Source organism: Gopherus flavomarginatus, chromosome 6, assembly GCF_025201925.1.
Source record: "Gopherus flavomarginatus isolate rGopFla2 chromosome 6, rGopFla2.mat.asm, whole genome shotgun sequence".
Classification (NCBI taxonomy): domain Eukaryota; kingdom Metazoa; phylum Chordata; order Testudines; family Testudinidae; genus Gopherus; species Gopherus flavomarginatus.
In genome coordinates, this window is record NC_066622.1 from 37,710,097 (window position 1) to 37,730,735 (window position 20,639).

The 20,639-nt window shown below is 41.0% G+C and overlaps 1 protein-coding gene across 1 annotated transcript in view; it reads right to left on the bottom strand.

The window, feature by feature from the left end:
* Positions 1 to 20,639, bottom strand: part of LOC127053319 (haloacid dehalogenase-like hydrolase domain-containing 5) — a 45,679-nt gene that overhangs the window by 8,934 nt on the left and 16,106 nt on the right. Inside the window, exons 2-5 of the mRNA XM_050957855.1 lie at positions 12,632 to 12,838; positions 11,294 to 11,406; positions 6,507 to 6,600; positions 704 to 737 (exon numbers count right to left, since the gene is read on the bottom strand). Coding sequence (XP_050813812.1) covers positions 704 to 737; positions 6,507 to 6,600; positions 11,294 to 11,406; positions 12,632 to 12,838 — 448 coding nt within the window. The remainder of the gene's footprint in view (positions 1 to 703; positions 738 to 6,506; positions 6,601 to 11,293; positions 11,407 to 12,631; positions 12,839 to 20,639) is intronic.

Sequence of the window (20,639 nt, forward strand, 5' to 3'; positions counted from 1 at the left end):
GGCTGAGAGTTTAGACTGTGTGGTTATATTTCATTTTCTTTTGGTAACTAACTCTGACTTTTGGTATATCGCTTAATATCACTTGTAATCAAATTTCTTTTACTGTTGATCTTTACCAGTGAGTTTGCCTGAATTGTGTGGCAAATGTGCTCAGGTTTGCAAAAGCTGGTGTATAGCTACTTTCCATTGATGATGTGGTAAATCAGTTAATAAAGCTGCAATGCCCACCTTGAGCAGTGCAAGACGGTATATTCCTGAGGTACAGTGCTGGGAGCTGGAGGGATCTGGCATTGGTGCCTTTGTGTGATTCATGAATGGCTCTGGGAGCATTCATACAATATAACTGGGTGTGGGGCTTCACATGCAGTTGTGCTGAGTTATAACAGCACCTGGAGGGGTTTGCTGCAGGTCACTAGCAAGGCATTGTGAGAGACAGCCCAGGCTGGAGAGAGTTCCAGGGGGCACACAGTCCCAGGCTGCACCCCGGGAATCCTGTCACACACACAAATGACTATGTTACTGTAGTGCACACACATGTTTTGCATACATTTTATATAGAAATTCTAGGGTTCCCTCTGCCGACCGTCCAAATCACCAATGTGGGGTACAAGAATTTGTAACTGTAAATAAAATTTACAGTGAAGAAGAGATGACATTTAATCTATGCTAGGACAGTTGCAAGATAGGAAAACGGAAGACATACCCTCAATTTTGGGAAGTTCCACAGCTGGCAAATGCTGCAACAAGAAAAAGTAAAGTTATCTCCACTAAGTTAAACATCCTTTGGTGTTACTAACAAAAAGAAATACAAAGCATTACTCCCACAACCATTCCTTGGCAAACTGATAGAAGATGCACTTTATATTCAGATGTAGCCAGTTCTTGATGTCACTTTGCTTAAAAATTAATATTTCCAAGCACTGAAGTGTAGTCCAGCACAAGGACAAGTTGGACTGATGATTTTTGTATTCTACATTCACAGCTCTGTTCTATTTGCAAGACTTTGGGCAAGTCACAGAATTTCTGTTCCTAAGTTTGCTCATCTGTAAATTAGGTATATTTACCTTTCTACCAGGGTCGTTGCAAGGTTAATATTTGTATAATGCTTTGAAAATCTCAGCAGACAATACATTTGAGAATACTTTATATTTCTAAGGAAATCAACAGATGTTTTATAACAACTGCTACACTAGGTGCAGCTGGAAGCTAATGATTTGCACTTCCTTCTCCACCCTTCCCAGAGATGGCACACAAATTAGCACTATCATGGACTCTTATCTTTCCATGGTTGCATGGCAAGCTGAGAGGTGACATTAACGAGTCACACACAGTGAACCTCAACTTGGAAATTCTGGCTTATGTTGGTTTGTGTAAAATCTTCAGTTTTATCGAAGCATAGTTCCACTGATGGTGATAACATACAGAGGACTGCTCCAATCTCTCCAGTACATCTTTAATTAGGTTCATGTAAATACCTAAACTAAAGAAGCAAAATATATTGAATTACTTTCCAAAGCATCTCCAACCAGATTCTAGCTCTATTTTCATATGCACATTAACTTATTAGTTGTATTTTGGCCCAAATCCTTATTTTGTTATGTCATTAAAACGAATTTTCTACATAAAAAATAAATAAATCGAGAATTGTAAGAGTTCCAAAAGAGCAGCTGAAGTTCGTGTAATTCCTTCCTCATAAAACAAATAGTTAGTGACTCCTCTGGAACTGTTCCTAAACACATACAATGTGCTTATGAAATATCTGTTTGGAAGACAACGTGGAGGGGAAAGCGGGTGCCTCTGGGCAATAATCTGCATTTCCAAATGAAGGCATTTCATAGTTTATTTTGCCCCCAAGATTTCGCTACACAGTATGAGCAGATATTTGGCCTGTTTATGATCAGCAAGCCCTCGGCCATTTTAAAAATGTTTTTATGTTTATAGCTCTTATTTTTAATCTCACCAAGTACAAAAAGGGGGGAAACATTTTTCCTGCATATTTTTAAAGCAAATTGTAAGGCTCATGAAATAATTGATATTAGAAGTTCTCTGCATGTAGCTGGTAATCACCGCGCAAGTTTCCTAACTCCATCAATGACCCACAAAACAAACCCAAAAGGAATCAACTCTGTGGTGAGTGAGTGTTTTCCAACACAGTTAACCATGTGGAGCTAATCAGTCTCTATAGAGACTGCCAACAAGAGTACCAATTAGTGGCACTGGTGGTGGTAGTGGGTTTTTTGAGAGACCTGGCATGATAGTCCTGATGACAGTTCTGTACTGTAGCAATAAAACAGATTTATGTTCAAAATGCTGACACAAGCGGGTTTGCTAAAATATCACTAAGAAAAGTGTGTTTTAGTTCCCATCATACTCTTGTTGCACACTTCAACCATGTCATTAGAAGATTTGCATATTATGGCAATATTATACTTCAGGCTAACAATTTTGAATTATGTACATCATTCCTATGAGTAATGTCGAAGATTATGTAGTATTCAGTTGCTGTTTTCCCATCTAAAGTATATAAAGTCACTAAAGGGTCAGAATTGCTATTATTTAGTTATCTGTTACATATCTCAAAGTAGTTTCCTAGAGACAGGTAAGATTTAGCTCGTACAAACTCTTTGGGTTGCTTAGTCACACTATTTTTCTCTCTGTCTTTATAGGCAGCTAAAAGTACGGTATGTGCATTTTTACACTTAGGCAATTCTATCTTGCAGTCCTTTCCTGATGTTCGTGTAGTTGGCTGTTCTCAACTGTTCAAACTTATTCTGTAAGCAGTTAAATACTGAGTGACTGAGAACCACCTGTACCTTTACAGACAGAAGTTAGACAAAAGGCTTCAATTAACTTTCATTAATACATATTTGCAGACATATCAAACAGATTAGTACGTAAGTTAGTATCACATGTACATCAAGTCAACAATACAGCGAAGGCACCATTCCAAAGACAGACAAAGGCTATCCTGGGTGTTGGTTTGTTTGTTTTATCAGATATCACATTAACATCACCTGCTGTAGAAAACTGGCTTAGAGTGTGTGTATATGTCAGTTTTCGCTATCAATTTTCAGACATTACCAGCTTGCATTGGAATAGTAAATCAATGACAGAAATTTACAAAATGACTGAAGCTACTGAGCAGCCACACTGTATATTCTCCAATGGAAACTACAGATTTGGGATAAGCATTCCAGACCAGGCATCAGTGAAACAAGGGCTGAGTGGCTACTCAGTTAGTAAAGATTTTGACTTCAGGGCATAACCATTTGGCCTGGATTACTCCTGCCTCAAAAGGAGCATAAGCTGTACTATATTTTGTTAGGCAACTGGTTGTTAGAGTTGGATGGGAAACTGTTTTTTCATCCCAAAAGAATTTGATATTTCAAAAAATATTCCTGACCCAAACTGTGACAAAAAGGCAAAAATCTCAAAAACTTTCATGAACCAATAATCCAAACAAAATTTCAGATCAGGTAAATCAAATTTTGATAGTTTCAAAATGTTTTGGCTTCAATCTTTTAATTAAGACCTTTAATTTATACTAACAAGTATAAATTAAAACTTCAAAACAAAGAAGTTTTGACGCAAAACAAACCTTTCATTTAGAAAATGTTCAAGTGGGATATTTTGACAGTTTCAATGCTTTTTGCCCCTATCAGTTTTGGTTTACACAAATCCACATTTTCCAACAAAATACATTTAATTGGAATTCCTGACCCGTTCTACTAGTCATAACCTAGATTTAAAGGAAATAGATCAAGCAGAACGAACAGGAAGAGACTGAGGGAGAATCACCTGAAAAGGACATTTTGGAGACATTAGTACAGGTCTGTTCCATCTTATGCGCATTTAACATGCACAATTTCAGTTTTACGTGGTCGCCAAAAACAACAAACAAAGAGAAAAATAACAATTTTAATTCTGCCTGCCATTACGCTCAATGTAATTTTGACTATACGCAATTTTCGCTTTACGCACTGACTGCGGAAGGTAACCCCAATGTAAGACGCAACAGATCTGTATAGCTCCAATTTTTTGCTAAAAGAGTAAATATTTAGATATTCACAGCCTATCAAAATTAAAGTAAGATTGTTGAGTTTAAAAAAAAATTTTAAGGAGAAACACTTCAAACAATGAAATGCACAGGCGAAACGTTACACAAGGAAACTCCCAAGAAACTTCAAGAAGGAGAGAAGGAATTTATTTTTGACAGAAGATTTCAGGCAGTGTACCCCAAATATTAAGGAACTAGCCTGAAAAGTTCTTTAGTCTGAGAAACTACAACGAATATCATTTAAAAAAAGAGGAGCGATTTCTTCTGAGTGCTTATGAAAGGTAGTGAATTGAGAGTACTTCAAACTGAAGCAATGCTCCATTTACATACAAGTTTCCTTACCAACATGCCTCCATCTCACAGGTTGTACTATGGCAATAATATTGAAGTAAATTTACGAAGAAAATCCATTGCAGCAATCTTGAAATCTTGGGCAATGCTACTGGCTTAAAGCTGGATCCCTGTGCTGAGGCAGCTATGCATGCAGTCATAGCTAGGGATCTGGCAATCCACAAAAAGAAACAATTCATATAGCAAGCCTGGGATCCTAATGCCTGAAGTTCAGTGTGAAAGGGAAATTCAGCAGAAATACAACATCACTGTTACGTATGCCTATGTATCAGCTTCGATATATTTTAGTTAATAGGACAGGCAAGCAAGCATTTCCTTTGGAGAGAATGCAACAATTTGCAAAAAACATTAATGTACAATCAAAGCAACATCACAGCTTAGTAGTAGTAACTTGCCACTACTGTCACACTCTTATGGGAGCTGGGGGGGAGGGGAGGGGAAGTATCAGGGAGTAGCCATGTTAGTCTGTATCCACAAAAACAACAAGGAATCCAGTGGCACCTTAAAGACTAAAGATTTATTTGTGCATAAGCTTTCGTGGGTAAAAAACCCACTTCTTCAGATGCATGGAGTGAAAATTACAGATGCAGGCATTATTATATTGACACATGGAGAAGGGAGTTACCTCACAAGTGGAGAACCAGTGTTGACAGGGCCAATTCAGTCAGGGATGTGGTCCACTCCCAATAATTGATGAGGAGGTGTCAATTCCAGGAGAGGGAAAGTTGCTTTTGTAATGCGCCAACCACTCCCAGTCCCTATTCAAGCCCAAATTAATGGTGTTAAATTTTCAGATGAATTTTAGTTCTGCAGTTTCTCTTTGAAGTCTGTTTCTGAAGTTTTTTTGTTCAAGTATGGCCACTTTTAAATCTGTTATAGAATGTTCAGGGAGATTGAAGTCTTCTCTTACTGGCTTTTGTATGTTACTATTTCTGATGTCCGATTTCTGTCCATTTATTCTTTTACGTAGAGACTGTTCAGTTTGGCCAATGCACATGGCAGAGGGGCACTACTGGTGCACGATGGCATATATCACATTAGTAGATATGCAGATGAATAAGTCCCTGATGGTGTGAATGATGTGACTGGGTCCTCTGATGGTGTCGCTAGAGTAGATATGGGGACAGAGTAGACAACGAGGTTTGTTACAGGGATTGATTCCTGGGTTAGTGTTTCTGTGGCGTGGTGTGGTGTGTAACAGATTTTAAAGTAGCCATACTTGAACAAAAAAACTTCAGAAACAGACTTCAAAGAGAAACTGCAGAACTAGAATTCATCTGCAAATTTAACACCATTAATTTGGGCTTGAGTAGGGACTGGGAGTGGTTGGCTCACTACATAAGCAACTTTCTCTCTCCTGGAATTGACACCTCCTCATCAGTTATTGGGAGTGGACTACATCCACCCTGACTGAATCGGCCCTATCCTCACTGGCTCTCCACTTGTGAGGTAACTCCCTTCTCTTCATGTGTCAGTATAATAATGCCTTTATCTGTAATTTTCACTCCATGCATCTGAAGAAGTGGGTTTTTTACCCACGAAAGCTCATGCACAAATAAATATGTTAATCTTTAAAGGTGCCACCGGACTCCTTGTTCTTTTTTTTGTTTTGTTTTGTTTTTGTTTTGTTTTGTTGGGGGGGGGGCTAGGGGGGGAGGGGGAGAAGAGCGTTACCTCTCCATCTCTCTTAGATAACTGGTAGACTTTCCAAAGTAGCAGATTTGTCAGGCAACTGCATTAAATCCAAAGATTTGCCTGTTTTCCTCAATATTAGATGCATTACAGTCTTCAATCTAACACTTTTTTCAAGTCAACCAATTAAAACATGCCTTAGACTTTCTAGTGGAGAGCCAATGTGAACTTCAATAAAAGTACTTGCCAAGCTGACTCGTTAGAAGGTATATTGAATACCTTTAAGTGTTGCAGAGAAACAAGTACATTGGTAGAACGCATGAAGTCAAAGTCAAAAGCATATTAAAAATGAAAAACTAAAAAGCCAATTTTGTGATTTTAGACTAAGAAGAAATCTCCAAAAAGTAGAATGTCAGCCAATGAACAGACAGACACAGAAAGGTTTCAACATAAATCATGCACTCACCAAAACTTTAGGCCGTCTGTCATGGTCAACCATATCCAGTAAAGGATATGTCTCACGCAGTATATCAATGGTAATAGGTTGACAAAAACCCAGACTGGGAAAGCACCAGTTAAGGATCCAAAAATACTTATTTGTACAGCTTAACAGATTTTAAAAGTGTGTGAAGTCAATAAATTCTATCATATAAAGTTTACAATGCTGGCAAAGCGACTCACATATCAATGAGCCTGACTGTTCTTGTATGAAATAGATAAAACATTTCATATATTTTGTCCTACAGATATATTGTGAGAATTCTCAGATTGAAAGTAATGGTAAAAACTAGCGCTGTCAAGCGATTAAAAAAAATTGATCCCAATTAATCACAAAACTAAAAAAATTAATCACGATTAATTGTGCTGATCAACAATATAGAACAGCATTTACTTAAATATTTTTGGATGTTTTCTGCATTTCACTTTATTTTTTATTACAAATATTTGCACTGTAAAAAACAAAAGAAATAGTATTTTTCAATTCAGCTAATACAAGTACTGTAGTGCAATCTTTTTATCATGAAAGTTGAACTTTCAAATGTAGAATTATTTTTAAAAAAAAAACTGCATTCAAAAATAAAACAAATGTAAAACTTGAGAGCCTACAAGTCCTCTCAGACCTAGTTCAGCCAATCGCTCAGACAAACAAGTTTGGTCACAATTTTCAGGAGATAATGCTGCCCGCTTCTTGCTTAAAATGTCATCTGAAAGTGAGAACAGGTGTTTGCATGGCACTGTTGTAGCTGGCGACGCAAGATATTTACGTGCCAGATACACTAAAGATTCATATGTCCCTTCATGCTTCAGTCACCATTCCAGAGGACATGTGTCCATGCTGATGACGGGTTCGGATCGAGAACAATCCAAAGTAAAGAGGACCAATGCATGTTCAATATCATCATCTGAGTCAGATGCCACCAGCAGAAGGTTGATTTTCTTTTTTGGTGTTTTGGGTTCTGTAGTTTCTGCATTGGAATGTTGCGCTTTTAAGACTTCTGAAAGCATGCTCCACACCTTGTCCCTCTCAAATTTTGAACGGCACTTCAGATTCTTAAACCTTGGGTTGAGTGCTGTAGCTATTTTTAGAAATCTCACATTTGGAACCTTCTTTGCGTTTTGTCAAATCTGCTGTGAAAGTGTTCTTAAAATGAACAACATGTGCTGGGTCATCATCCGAGACTACTATAACATGAAATATATGGCAGAATGCAGGTCGAACAGGGGACATACAATTCTCCCGCAAGGAGTTCAGTCACTAATTTAATTAACACTTTTTTTTTAAATGAGCATCATCAGCATAGTAGCGTGTCCTCTGGAATGATGACTGAAGCATGAAGGGGCATGTAAATGTTTAGCATATCTGGCATGTAATTACCTTGCAATGTCAGCTATAAAAGTGCCATGCAAACATCTGTTCTCACTTTCAGGTGATATTGTAAATAAGCAGGCAGCAATATCTCCCGTAAATGTAAACAAACTTGTTTGCCTTAGTGATTGGCTGAACAAGAAGTGGGAATGAGTGACCTCGTATGCTCTAAAGTTTTATATTGCTTTTTTTTTTTTTTGGAGTGGAGTTATGTAACAACAAAAATCTACATCTGTAAGGTGTATTTTCATGACAAAGAGATTGCACTACAGTACTTGCATGAGGTAAACTGAAAAATACTATTTCTTTTGTTTATCATTTTTACAGAGCAAATATTTTCAAGAAAAAATAATATAAAGTGAACACTGTACACTTTTATTCCGCGTTGTAATAGAAATCAATATATTTGAAAATGTAGAAAAGCATCCAAAAATATTTAATAAATTTCAGTTGGCGTTCTATTGTTTAACAGTGCGATTAATCACGATTAATTTTTTGATCGCAATTAATATTTTTGAGTTAATCACATGAGTTAACTGTGATTAATTGACAGACACAGTGAAAACAGTTAACCTGTGTTGTTCAGTGATAGCACAGGTAAGGCAAGAAATCACCACACTTGCTATATCTTTTTTATCTTTGTTTAAAGAGAAACTTAAATGAGTTAATCAGAAATCAAGGCAACACCAGCTAAATAAGCATTCCAAAATTGTTAATCATTGGCAAAAAAAGTTTGGTTACTTTTGTAGTTAAATTATCTTCTACAAGTATTTAAAATAAGCAATTCACTGCTTCTTAGGAAGGAATGGAGAGGAGGAAGAAAGCGGAAAGAGCAATGTCTCCTATGTTGAAAAAGAAATCTTTTAATTTGTGTAGCAATGCACTTAAATGGAGACAAATCCTATTAATTTCAACCCGAGTTAATAGAGTGGATCAAATCAAAAACATCCTGTTTAATTTGTGTAAAAGCAGCACATAGTCCTGCACATAGTCCTACACTCAATACTAAATGGACTTCCTTTCATAATAATTCATGTGACAGCACAGAAGAAGTGATAAAAATATTTAACAATTGAAAATTAAATGATCAGAATTTGTTTCTTTCAGCACTATCATCTCAGTCACATGTTAAAATTATACTTTAAAGTAAGACTATCTGGTGTAAATATATTATCTAATCATACCTGGGGTTTATACTGTAGATTACATAGATTTTCAAATTCAGTCTTGTACAATATCCAATGTGTGGTTTCTTAACATCTACTCTCTACCAGATCCAGACAAATAAACCAATCCCTCATGTACACGTCATATTTCCCAACATTTGTATTAAGTACTAAAAAGAATACAAACATCCATGCACAAGGTCCCTCCTTTAGTAATTGAATAGTAGTAACTTTCACATCTCAGAGTCTGTAGAAACATTTGACCTTTACAGTGTTAAGCATTAGTCATGTTTTACTATACCTCTTCATGACATGACATAGGTAAAATGCACGCTAATACATTACTAATTTTTAATGAGACCCTATAGCAGGACATTAGTTGACCTAGAAGACAGTGTTAGTGTTCATTATCATGTGAGTTTACATTAAATATTAACTATGGGTTCCTAGGAAAAGAAAATATACAGAGGCAGTTTCAAATTTGAAAATGCATACTTCACACCAAAAAGCCCTGTATTTCTGCTTTTTTAATAAAAATATGCAAGTTAACAAAAACAATTTCATCCATGAACTGGTATAACCTGAGACAAGTGGCCCAGTAAATTTGTTAGGCTCTTTATATAGAGGCTTTATAAACTGGGTTTAGACATATTACATCATCTGTTAAATAGCATTATGGCATCTCAAGACTCATCCCTGAAGCAGTAAAAATCCTTAAGCTGTGATTTGTCGCTTTCATTTAAGTTTAGGGAATATGTCATCATCCTGGCCTAAAACATATATAATAGGCAGGGCTGGCTCTAGGTTTTTTTGCCGCCCCAAACAAAAATATTCCCCTCCCCCAATCCCTTTTTTTGGCTTTTACACGTTTGCATTTTGCAATTTTTTTGTTTTGGTTTGGTTTTGACTGTTTAAAATTTTTAAAAAATGAAAGACAATTTGTAGTTAGTGAAATAAAACAATTGCCTACTAGTGTGCTCATTTACTACTGGGCCGACCATGGACCGAGCTGGGCTCTGTCTGCCTGGGCAGAGCTAGGGCTGCCCCTGCGCCGGAGACCTTGGCATAGGCAGGATGTCAGCGCCAACCCTAGGGCTCATGTGGTCTGTGCGGGTTGGACCAAGTCACACTGCTGGCGGGCTACCCAGCCTGGCTGTTGCTGCCGAGTAGCCAGAGGGGCCTGGAGCTGCGTGGGAGACACCGAACAGCTCTGCCTCCTGTCTCTCCTTCCCAGCAAGCACGCCTGGGGACTTGGTGCTGCCCTCCGGAGCTGGGCATCGCAGCTCCTTGCGAGCAGGAGCAAGCAGCGGGCATTGTGGGGATGGGGAGGGGGCTGCCCGGTCTCTCCAGCCAGGGCACAATCACTTCCGCTCCCTCAGTGCCAATTCCAGTCTGAAATGGCTGTAGCAGCCCTGCCCACGGTGTCATGTCTTGCTATGCAGCGCGGGGAGGGGAGGAGGCTCTGAGGTGGCTCTGGGGTGGCTGTGGGGTTTGGCTGCCAGGGCCCGGGGAAGAGCAGCTGGTGATTGCAGGACAGTGTGCCTGGGCCTCCCACTCTGCAGGACCCCCGCGAGCCCACCGTGGGCTCAGCCTGCGCAGCAGCACAAGTTCGGCTCAGCCTGGGCTGCCACTCCTCTCACTAGGCAGGAGGAGGAGGCGGCGGGGGACAAGCCAAGGAGAAGCCCGCAGCCAGTGCTGGAGGAGTGGCCTACTGGGCCGCCATGTTCCGCCGCCACCCCCTGCACTCCGCGACCAGGGCAGGGCCACGCTACTATCTCCTGCCTGAGGGGGGCTGGCAGCTACCCGTGGGAGTGCGGCAGGGACACGCTCCCCACTGAGCCGGCTCCCCCTGCCCCGCCGCACAGCCCTGGCAGCACCCGATCAGAGAACAACAGGGTGGTCAGGATCCAATCCAGGACACTGCCTCAGGTTGGAGCTGGGGCCCCAACATTATGCCGCCCCTGGCAATTTGCCGCCCCAAGCACCTGCTTGTTTTGCTGGTGCCTAGAGAAGCCCCTGATAATAGTAAGTGAAAAAAATTGGAGAGTATTATACTTTTCAGTGTAGAGGGTGAACACTGTGTTAGGATTCCCTCACCCTCTAAAATACACCATGTACTTTTGCTCAAGTGACGGATGGCCTTTACCTGTTCTACATGATAATCTGAACTGGCTGAATGAAAGTACTTAAAAGTAGAAAACTTCCTTTTCAAAAGGATACTATTTGGCAATGTCAAGAAGTGGTCCTTGCCCAGACACCAGAACGCATTTGTCATGGTAACATTTGAACATCCGTAAAGGACTATGAGACATCACAACTTGGTCTTGTGAAATCTGTTTGGGATAAAATACGAATTTGGTATTGCTTTCAAATCATCTTTGTCTTTGCTAGATTTAATCTATAATGATGCAAACTGTATTTCAGTTTGTTAACCAAAAGTCACTACAGAAAGTATGCCCCCCTACCTCTGTCACAATCATCATTCAATTGCTTCCCAAATTTCCTAGCCAGAATACTTTACATGATACATGGCAGAAAAAGCATTCTGAGTCTTAACTTACAAATAAACACAGCAAGCCTCCATTTTAGCTTACAGAATTCCTGTATTCAGCATTGGCACAAATCATCAAATTGAGATACCATTAATAGACTGAACATGGAATCTCCGGACTCAGAAATGCCTTATTTCTAACCCTGGATCTGTCACCAGATTGCTGTGTGGGCCATGCTACGTCACCACACCCCTCTCTGTCTTAGTATCAATATCCAGTCCTTGAGTAAGTGAATTTTTCTCTAACGACTATATGATCTGAAAAATTGGGATAATAATCCATTACTCTGCAGAAGGTTGTTACAATAAATCAATGTTTGTAACAGGGTTTTGAAGACTGTGAATTCTAAGGATTATGATGATACTTCAGGTCATTTTAACACCTTAATATTTTCAGATATTATTTTATACGTAGATATATATTGCCCATGACACCTGTTGAAATGAGGATCACTACAGAGTGAAAAAAATCTTGTTCTAAACTTTAAACATTTATCTTAGCAGGATTCAAACACCCAGCCCTTGACTCATGACAAGCACTTTAACCCCATGAGCAGCAGTACCCAGTCCTCCCTATGTCATATACCAGGACAGAAGTGTTTCATGTACAAGAGGGAGGCAGGAGTTAGGAGCAAGTTATCATCTTGGATGATGATGTCATTGCAGGAGATTAGTTTGCATTAGCAGAATTTCATGCCAGCAGGAAATAGAGCTACTAGTGTGGAACTCTTAGGCAGATAATTACTACCAAAATACTAATGTACCCTTTGATATTGAGAAATACCATTAGTAGTAGTTAATAATAATAACAACACTTTGTACTTCTAGAGTTCCTTCCAACCAAAGATTTCAAAGGGCTTTACAAATACTTGATTTTCTCTTATTCAAAAAGAAAACCAGAAGATTGTTAACTGAACAGCTGAAACGCATTTAATGCAAGATCCTCCCCTCATTACATTCCCTCTAACAAAATTCTGAAACCTTTAAAATAAGTTTACATTACTCACCGGCACTCCCAAAATATGAGACAACTGATCAGCTTTCTTCTGGCGAAGGCAGTTTCCTGCATTGGTCACAAATACTACTGGCACCAAGAATTGTCCCTGAGAATTAACTAGCTTTTGAAAGGCTTTTTTTGCAGCAGGAATTGGAGTCTTTCCTCGTACCACTACCCCGTCAATGTCGAAGAGGAAGCCAAAGGTAGGTATGTTGGGCTGTAACAAGAAAAAATATGTAATTATTTCCATCACTGCACACATTCAATAAAGCTTAAATACAAACCAAGAAAGGCTGTATGACCACCTGGAGTTCTGTGAATGGGTCACCTCCTCCCATGCACCAGGTGCCACACACATAAAACCAGACACTGCAACATTTCTTATGGTTATGGGAGCACAACTGCCAAACTTACCAGTGCAAATTTTTTTCCCTATCTCAAGCCCTTTTTTAGTGCCCAAATAATTGTGACCTCCCTACAGATTCTTACAAATGAGAACAAGTTTCAAAATATTTCAGAACATTGGCCTAAATTCAGCAAAACTGGCACAAGATGATGTAAAGAACACACTCCAGAGTCAGTTAGTTTTTTTGTGCCAGAGAGAGATATGATCTCTGTAGAGTGGTGTAAGTTGAGTTTTTTCCCTGCTCTGAATATTTATCAGTATTTTGTGCATGCGTCTAATGAGAAGACTGGTGCTTTCCATTACCAACAAAATAAACATAATACAAAGCAAATATGGCTATCATGGTGGGTGGGCTGTGACTGCAACTGCAGCAGAGTGTTCTTTTTACATAACACTTAGATATTAAGTTTTCCCTTGTGATGTTCACATCACCCTGTTTCCAGGCACATTCAACTGTAGCAGCGGTTCTCAAACTTCATTGCACCGCAACCCCCTTCTGACAACAAAAATTACTACATGGCCCCAGGAGAGGGGGACCAAAGCCTGAGCCTCACCACCTGGGTGAGAGGGCCAAAACCGAAGCCCAACGGCTTCAGCCCCAGTCAAGGGGACTTGTAACCTAAGCCCCATCACCCAGGGCTGAAGACACCGGCTCCAGCTTTGGCCCCAGGAAGTCTAAGCCAGCCCTTGCAACCCCATTAAAACATGGTCCAGACCCACTTTGGGGTCCTGACCCAGTTTGAGAACCACTGAACTATATAGCTTAACAAGTAGGGCTCCTCTTTCTCACACTGCACTCCAGCAAGTACTCACCTTCCTGAATGCAAGAAATATCGTATTACAGGTGGAACTAATAGTGCAGCCTATCAAGGTTGCCCAACATTTCCTATTACAAGACCCTGTTTTCCATTGCTAATAACTGCGCCAGCCTTTAACCATTTGGGCTGAAGTTTCCCATGCTGGGTGTCTGCTTCAGACAGAAGCTTTTGGAAAATTTCACCCATTCCAAGAAGGAGGCTGGAGAAAAATATGTTTTGTCCATATTAAAAAAATTCTGAAGACTTTCTCTTTGAACAAGTCTAGCACCTCCCTGCTTTCGAGTAAGGACCTGAAATTTGGCAGGGGGTGGTCATTGTATCAGGGATGAGCCTTTCGCTGTCCCTTTAAAAAGGTATCCAAATTTGGCCAAGTTACAAGCTTTTGAAAAACTGCAGTTCACACATGCTCAGATTTTAGCAGCTAAAATCTGAAAAAGTATCCTCCCTGAGCATGCTCCAGCCCCTCATAGCTCCTGTGTATGAGCAGATTACACATCCATCATCCCTACGGAGTGATGGTGCACACTCCCTCCAGCTCAGGGATAAAGCCAGACTTCCTCTGAAATGGCTACTTGGAGCTGGGCACTGGAACTGAGAGCACAGAGACAGTCTCATCCTGTGCTCTCACTGACACTACCTTCTCCCTGCTAGCACCAGAAAGCATCTGATTCAAATGCAAAGGGAAAAGAACCCAGACTAGAGGGAAGGGGAAAGAGTAGATTAGGCCTGAAACAAATATTCCTGAGTCTCTAGATTCCTCTGCTGTCAGTAAATCTGTGTGTAATCCATGACTAAGTGTGTATCTCATCTCCTTCTAGTGCATTATGATCATATAATTAAAGACTATCATACTATTGGATAGGGAATGAACACAGCTGTGTAGCAAAGGAGGCTGTTATCTGTAGGATCCTTTCCTTATCTGTTGTAGAAATTGGAAGATACGTAGTGAATGAGGCAGGGGATTGTAGGAAAAGAAAGGATGGTCTCATGGTTAAGGCAGCTAAATGTTCTATAGCAGAGGCAGGTCTAGAATCCAGTTCTCCAAGTCAAGTCACATAAACCAAATTTTTCCACAGGGGGTCACTAATGGTAGGCCTCATTTTTTCGGATGCCCAAGCTTGATACCTGGGGTCTGATCTGCAGAAGTGATGAACACTCACAGCTGAAGTTAACAGGAGCTGTGTTCTGAATATATGAAATACTATATAATGCCAAGTACTGAAAAATCAGGTCCTAGGCATCTGAAAATTGAGCAAATAAAATTAGTGGAAGCTTTTTACATTCATCTCTGTGCTTCAGTTCTCCATATGTAAAATGGGGATAATACCACATGCACCCTTCCTCTCACATGGGTGTTGTGAAAATAAATCATTCACATTTGTGAAGCACTCAGGTACTGTAGTGATAAGCAGCACAGAAAAGCCCATGAGAAGATAAACCAAAAAGTGTGAATATCGTACAGAGAATAAGGTATAGGGCCACACACTGAACAATTAAGATTGTTCAAAATACTGAATACCTGCTCTTTAAGTGAGCACTGTCCATCCTCTGCATGGAATGAGGCAGGAGTTTACAATGTCATTACAAGACAATCAAAATGCATACACAAGAAGGCATTTTCTAACTTTTGAGAGTCTGACTTTAAAAAAAAAAAGTTCTTTTAACATAGGGTGGGTTTTGGTTTGGGTTTTTCTTCTTTTGTGAACTGTATTTAACTAAGCATGAGCTGTTTATTGTTTTAAAAAAAAAAGTCAAAAAATTTTCTTGGCGCTAAGAATTCATATTTCTCCATCCAGAGACATTCTCTACAATACCATGCCCTCTTCCCTTGGGCTTCTGACGCACAATTTGGGAAATGCTCCCCTAGATTACCACATCTGTTGAGGAGATGCTATTACAAAACTTTATGATTCTCATACTGTCATCTTTTTAAATGGGAATGTTAAATTCTTGAACTAATATTGTCATAGCACATTGCAGTGCTGTTCTTGACATGAATTCTGCATTTGTTGTATTTGATACACATTTCAGTACATAATTCCTTGATCTAAAAAGAAAATGGCTTCAGGTGTTAGCGTGAATGGCTAGGAGCAGCTTGAGTGAACACAGTTGCATGCATTTTTAAGAAGTCATCAAGCCTTACTAAACTAATATACTGTAGTTTGATAAAAAATGATGTATTTCTTAACAGACTGTTATTTATCTTTTCTGGTGAATGTATTGCTGATGTCTGGCAATCTAAATACTGAAGGCTAACGCGTTAGAATCCTTTCAGTTATGTGCTATATTTTTTCAGTTATGTAAGACTAATTATGAAACCTTTGCTTCATCTCAATATGCACCCTAGCTCCTTAAAGCCAATTTTACTCTTTTGGAGGGGAGACAGCTGTCAAGTAATTTACGAAAACAAGAATTTAGGTCAACCAGCAGATCTTCTCTTAATGGATTAGTGGCTAGGCACAGGTACAAGGAAGTCCCAAAATCATCTACACATCATCCTTTAACATCACTGTTGAGAGATTCATTGAATAAGACTCTGACTTGGATTCCAGAAGACTTAATTACATGACTAGCTGTGGTGTAAAGAATCCATTTCATTCTATTAGACAAAGAATGCAGACACTAATAAGTTTCAAGCATGTTTAATAGCACCTGGCATAGAACCACGAACAAGTTACTTAAAAAAATTCATCTGCCTCGATCATCGTCAATATCGCATATCTACCAGCTGAAAGGACTGCAGCGATGCAATATTGGTTTTCAGAATCTAGTAAATGAAGGAGAAACAAAGAGAGTATATCATAGCTCTTTCACCCCATCTCAAGTGAATGCACCCACACCCATTACTCTTAAAAGGTGAACATCAAGAAGCAGAAGTGAGAATTCTAAACCAAGCATCATGGGATTCAGGGGATAGTGCATCCAGAAGACTTTTGGGTTCAGGTTCCACCCTCTGAGAACTGAAAGGGAGAAAAGCTGATGGTGTCTGTGGCAAGAACAGAAAAAAAAATGGTGTGTGAAAGGACAAACAGATGCAGGATGGGAACAGAATGTTTCTGGGGCAAGGACTGTCTCTCTGTTATTATTCCTGGGGGAATTCTGCACCACTGCACACGTGCAGAATTCATGTCCGGTGCAGATTTTTCCCCCAACACAGAAAATACATTTTGCCTGAGAAGTGCTGCAGTTCTGCCTTTCACCCACCAGAGGCTGCTGTGGCACCAGAACAGCTAGCAGCTGAATGCATTCATCACAGCACCCTGCCCCCAAGCCAGGTCAAGACAGAGTGGGGCACATGGGGCTGCTAGGGGGTTATGAACTGGAGTTCAGAAGGGCATAGGTGGCAGGTTATATATGTTTGCAGTGCTCGAACACTAGGAATATTCAGGGCTGGGGGCCCTGCTCCAGCAATATTTGGAGTCTCTCCCCCGGCCCTGCCTGGATCAGGCCCCAGCCTCCGCAGGTCTCCGCCCCACCGCATCCCTGCCTGACAGAAAGCAGCGCGGCGCCTCTCCCCTGCCTGCTTCTGCTGCCAAAGTAGAGCGGCTCCCAGCACCCACCATTCACTAATGGCAAGGCAGGCTGTCCTTACCCTGCCCTTCTGCCCTAGCCCTGAACATCTCCAACACCCCAAACCCCTCATCCCCAGCCAGAGCCCTCTTCCCCCTGCACCCTAATCCTCTGCCCCAGCCGTGAGCCCCCTGCAGCATGAATCCCTCATCCTCAGCCCAAACCCTCATCCCCCCGCACCCTAATCCTCTGCCCCAGCCCTGAGGCCCCCCCGCATCATGAACCCCTCATTCTCAGCCCCACAGTCCTCACCCCTGCACTCCCTCCTATCCCCAAACTCCCCTCCCAGAGCATGCACTACCTCCCCCTTCCCACACCCCCCTTCCCACCCCCAAACTCCCTCCCAGAGCCTACACCCCCACCACCAGCCCAGAGCCTGCACCCAAACTCCATCCCAAAGCCTGCACCCCTTCTGCACCCTAATCTCCAGCCCAGGATCCCAGCCCCAAACCCCTCCCAGAGCCTTAGGCAGGTCGGGGCGGAGTTTGGGGGGGCGGATTCTGGGCACCACCAAAATTTCTACAAACTTGCCACCCATGCAGAAGGGTAACAAGGGGGACAGACTGGAGCACAGGCTCAGGAGCTAATGGGGGGACACCACTGAGCCAGGAGTTGAACGGGAAGAGTGTTGAAGGACCACATGCGAACAGGGGCAGAGATGCCTGACTGAATGGGAGAGGCTCAGGGTCAGCATGCAGGCTCCCCAACTCCCTAACACTCCCTCTCCCATCCCTCAGAAAAATCTTATTCCATACTTCTGCCACCTACACCCAACAACTCTCCAGGTTCGCTTCTAGGCTCTTTCCCTCTACCTCAGCTCCTTCGTTACCCTGACTCCTCCAAGCCTGTGCACTGCTTCTGAGGGATGAGGGAAATGTGTTTCGGTATTGTAGTTTAAATGAATTACTCAAAGTTCTGTATTAATAAGCCTAACAAGGAATCTATTTGTCAAAAAACATATCCTGAATCTTTTTTTTGGTCTGTACTGTTGCAGACATACTGCTGATAGGTCTTTTGAAATAAATTACCAAAATAATTGAAATTGGTGTGACTATATTGTGACAATTTTGACAAATAAAATATTGAGAATTTTAAAATATTGTGCGCAGAGTTTTTTATTTTTTGGCACAGAATTCCCTCAGGAGTACTGATATGTTTTTGTAATGTGCCTAGCACAATGGGAGCATCACCCATGACTAGGACTCCTACGCATTACTAATAAAGATACTATTGTTTATCCTCTGATGATGGAACAGGATAACTGCTTCCAAATTCCACCACAATTAATACTCCCATTCCTGGCTGAGGACATTCAGAATGACAGAAATGAGAGGACTTCCTCTGCCAAAGCATTTCTTCTTGGCAAACCTCTAGGGGTGTTTCAACTCCAAAGTGATAAAGTCATAAGAGATAAGAGACTCCAGATCTTATGAGAGGGACAGATATCCTGAGCCAGAGGCATATTCCTTTTTCTGCTTAAAGTCTATGGCATCCCTCTGAGGAGAAAGCCCTTTTCTTTCTGCAGCAGAAGCACAGGAAGGGGTCCACAGAAGATGAAGTGGTCATCCATTTCCTAACGAGCTATCGGCGACTGCAGAGCTTGACTGGTTAAGTGTGGCAGAGCAACAAAAGGTTATGGGGGTTTCCCAGAGGGACATTACAATAGATGAATCGCTGAGAGACACTGTAAGCAAGAGAGCAACCAAATTCCATTCTATCCACTTCAGTTGCACAGAGCACCTTGAACGTTGTCTGATCCTCTGCAAACAGCATGGAGAGAAATGTTCACAGACCTACCCATGCAGTCAGGAGTCCCATGCTAGATCAGTTATCTTTGACTAAAAGAAGTCTAGTAAGTACTTCAAAGGTATGATACAGCAGTTTCCTTCAAGTCCTAAAAACCTGTACATTCTCCAACAGGGGAAGGAAGAACTGCGTTGCTTTCTGAAGAAAGCTGGAAGCCAGTGACTTTAAAGTTGACGCATAACAGCACCCACTCCCTAACTGGTGGTGGGCTGATCCTGGATCAGGAGTCAAAACCTGAGACACACGCAAAGGTGGACGGGTGAGGTCAACTCCCACAGATGGAGAGAAAACTAGCCTGCCTGTGGACCCTCCTGGTCTATATATACTGTTGCCTTTCCTCTTAGAAATTATGGATTTCCTTCACCTTCCTCTGAGCATCTGGAATTGGCCTCTATCATAACCTTAGTCCCAGATTTGGACCTTAGCGTCCAAAATATGGGGGTTAGCATGAAAACCTCCAAGCTTAGTTACCAGCTTGGACCTGGTACCTGCTGCCACCACCCAAAAAATTAGAGTGTTTTGGGGCACTCTGGTCCCCCTGAAAAACCTTCCCTGGGACCCCAAGACCCAAATCCCTTGAGTCTCACAACAAAGGGAAATAATCCTTTTTCCCTTCCCCCCTCCAGGTGCTCCTGGAGAGATACACAGACACAAGCTCTGTGAAACTACACAGAGAGACTCCCCCTCTCTGTTCCCAATCCTGGAAACAAAAAGTACTTTCCTATTCCCCCAGAGGGAATGCAAAATCAGGCTAGCAATCCAACACACAGATCTCCCCGATTTCTTCCTCCCACCAATTCCCTGGTGAGTACAGACTCAATTTCCCTGAAGTAAAGAAAACTCCAACAGGTCTTAAAAGAAAGCTTTATATAAAAAGAAAGAAAAATACATACAAATGTTCTCTCTGTATTTAGATGATATAATACAGGGTCAATTGCTTAAAAGAATATTGAATAAACAGCCTTATTCAAAAAGAAGACAAATCAAAGCACTCCAGCACTTATATTCATGCAAATACCAAAGAAAAGAAACCATAGAACTTACTATCTGATCTCTTTGTCCTTACACTTAGAAACAGAAAATTAGAAAGTAGAACTACTTCTCCAAAGCTCAGAGAAAGCAGGCAGGCAGACAAAAGACTCAGACACACAATTCCCTCCACCCAGAGTTGAAAAAATCCAGTTTCCTGATTGGTCCTCTGGTCAGGTGCTTCAGGTGAAAGAGACATTAACCCTTAGCTATCTGTTTATGACACGCCCCCCAAATTGCAGACAGTGGGGAAGCTCACTGGCGGCGATTTCCTTCTAGAACTTGAAAATAAACAGGTTAATACAACACATACACCTTTACATATACTCCTAAGTATATAACTAACAGACTTCTACATTTTAAGAACACTTTTTAACTACTGAATTCTG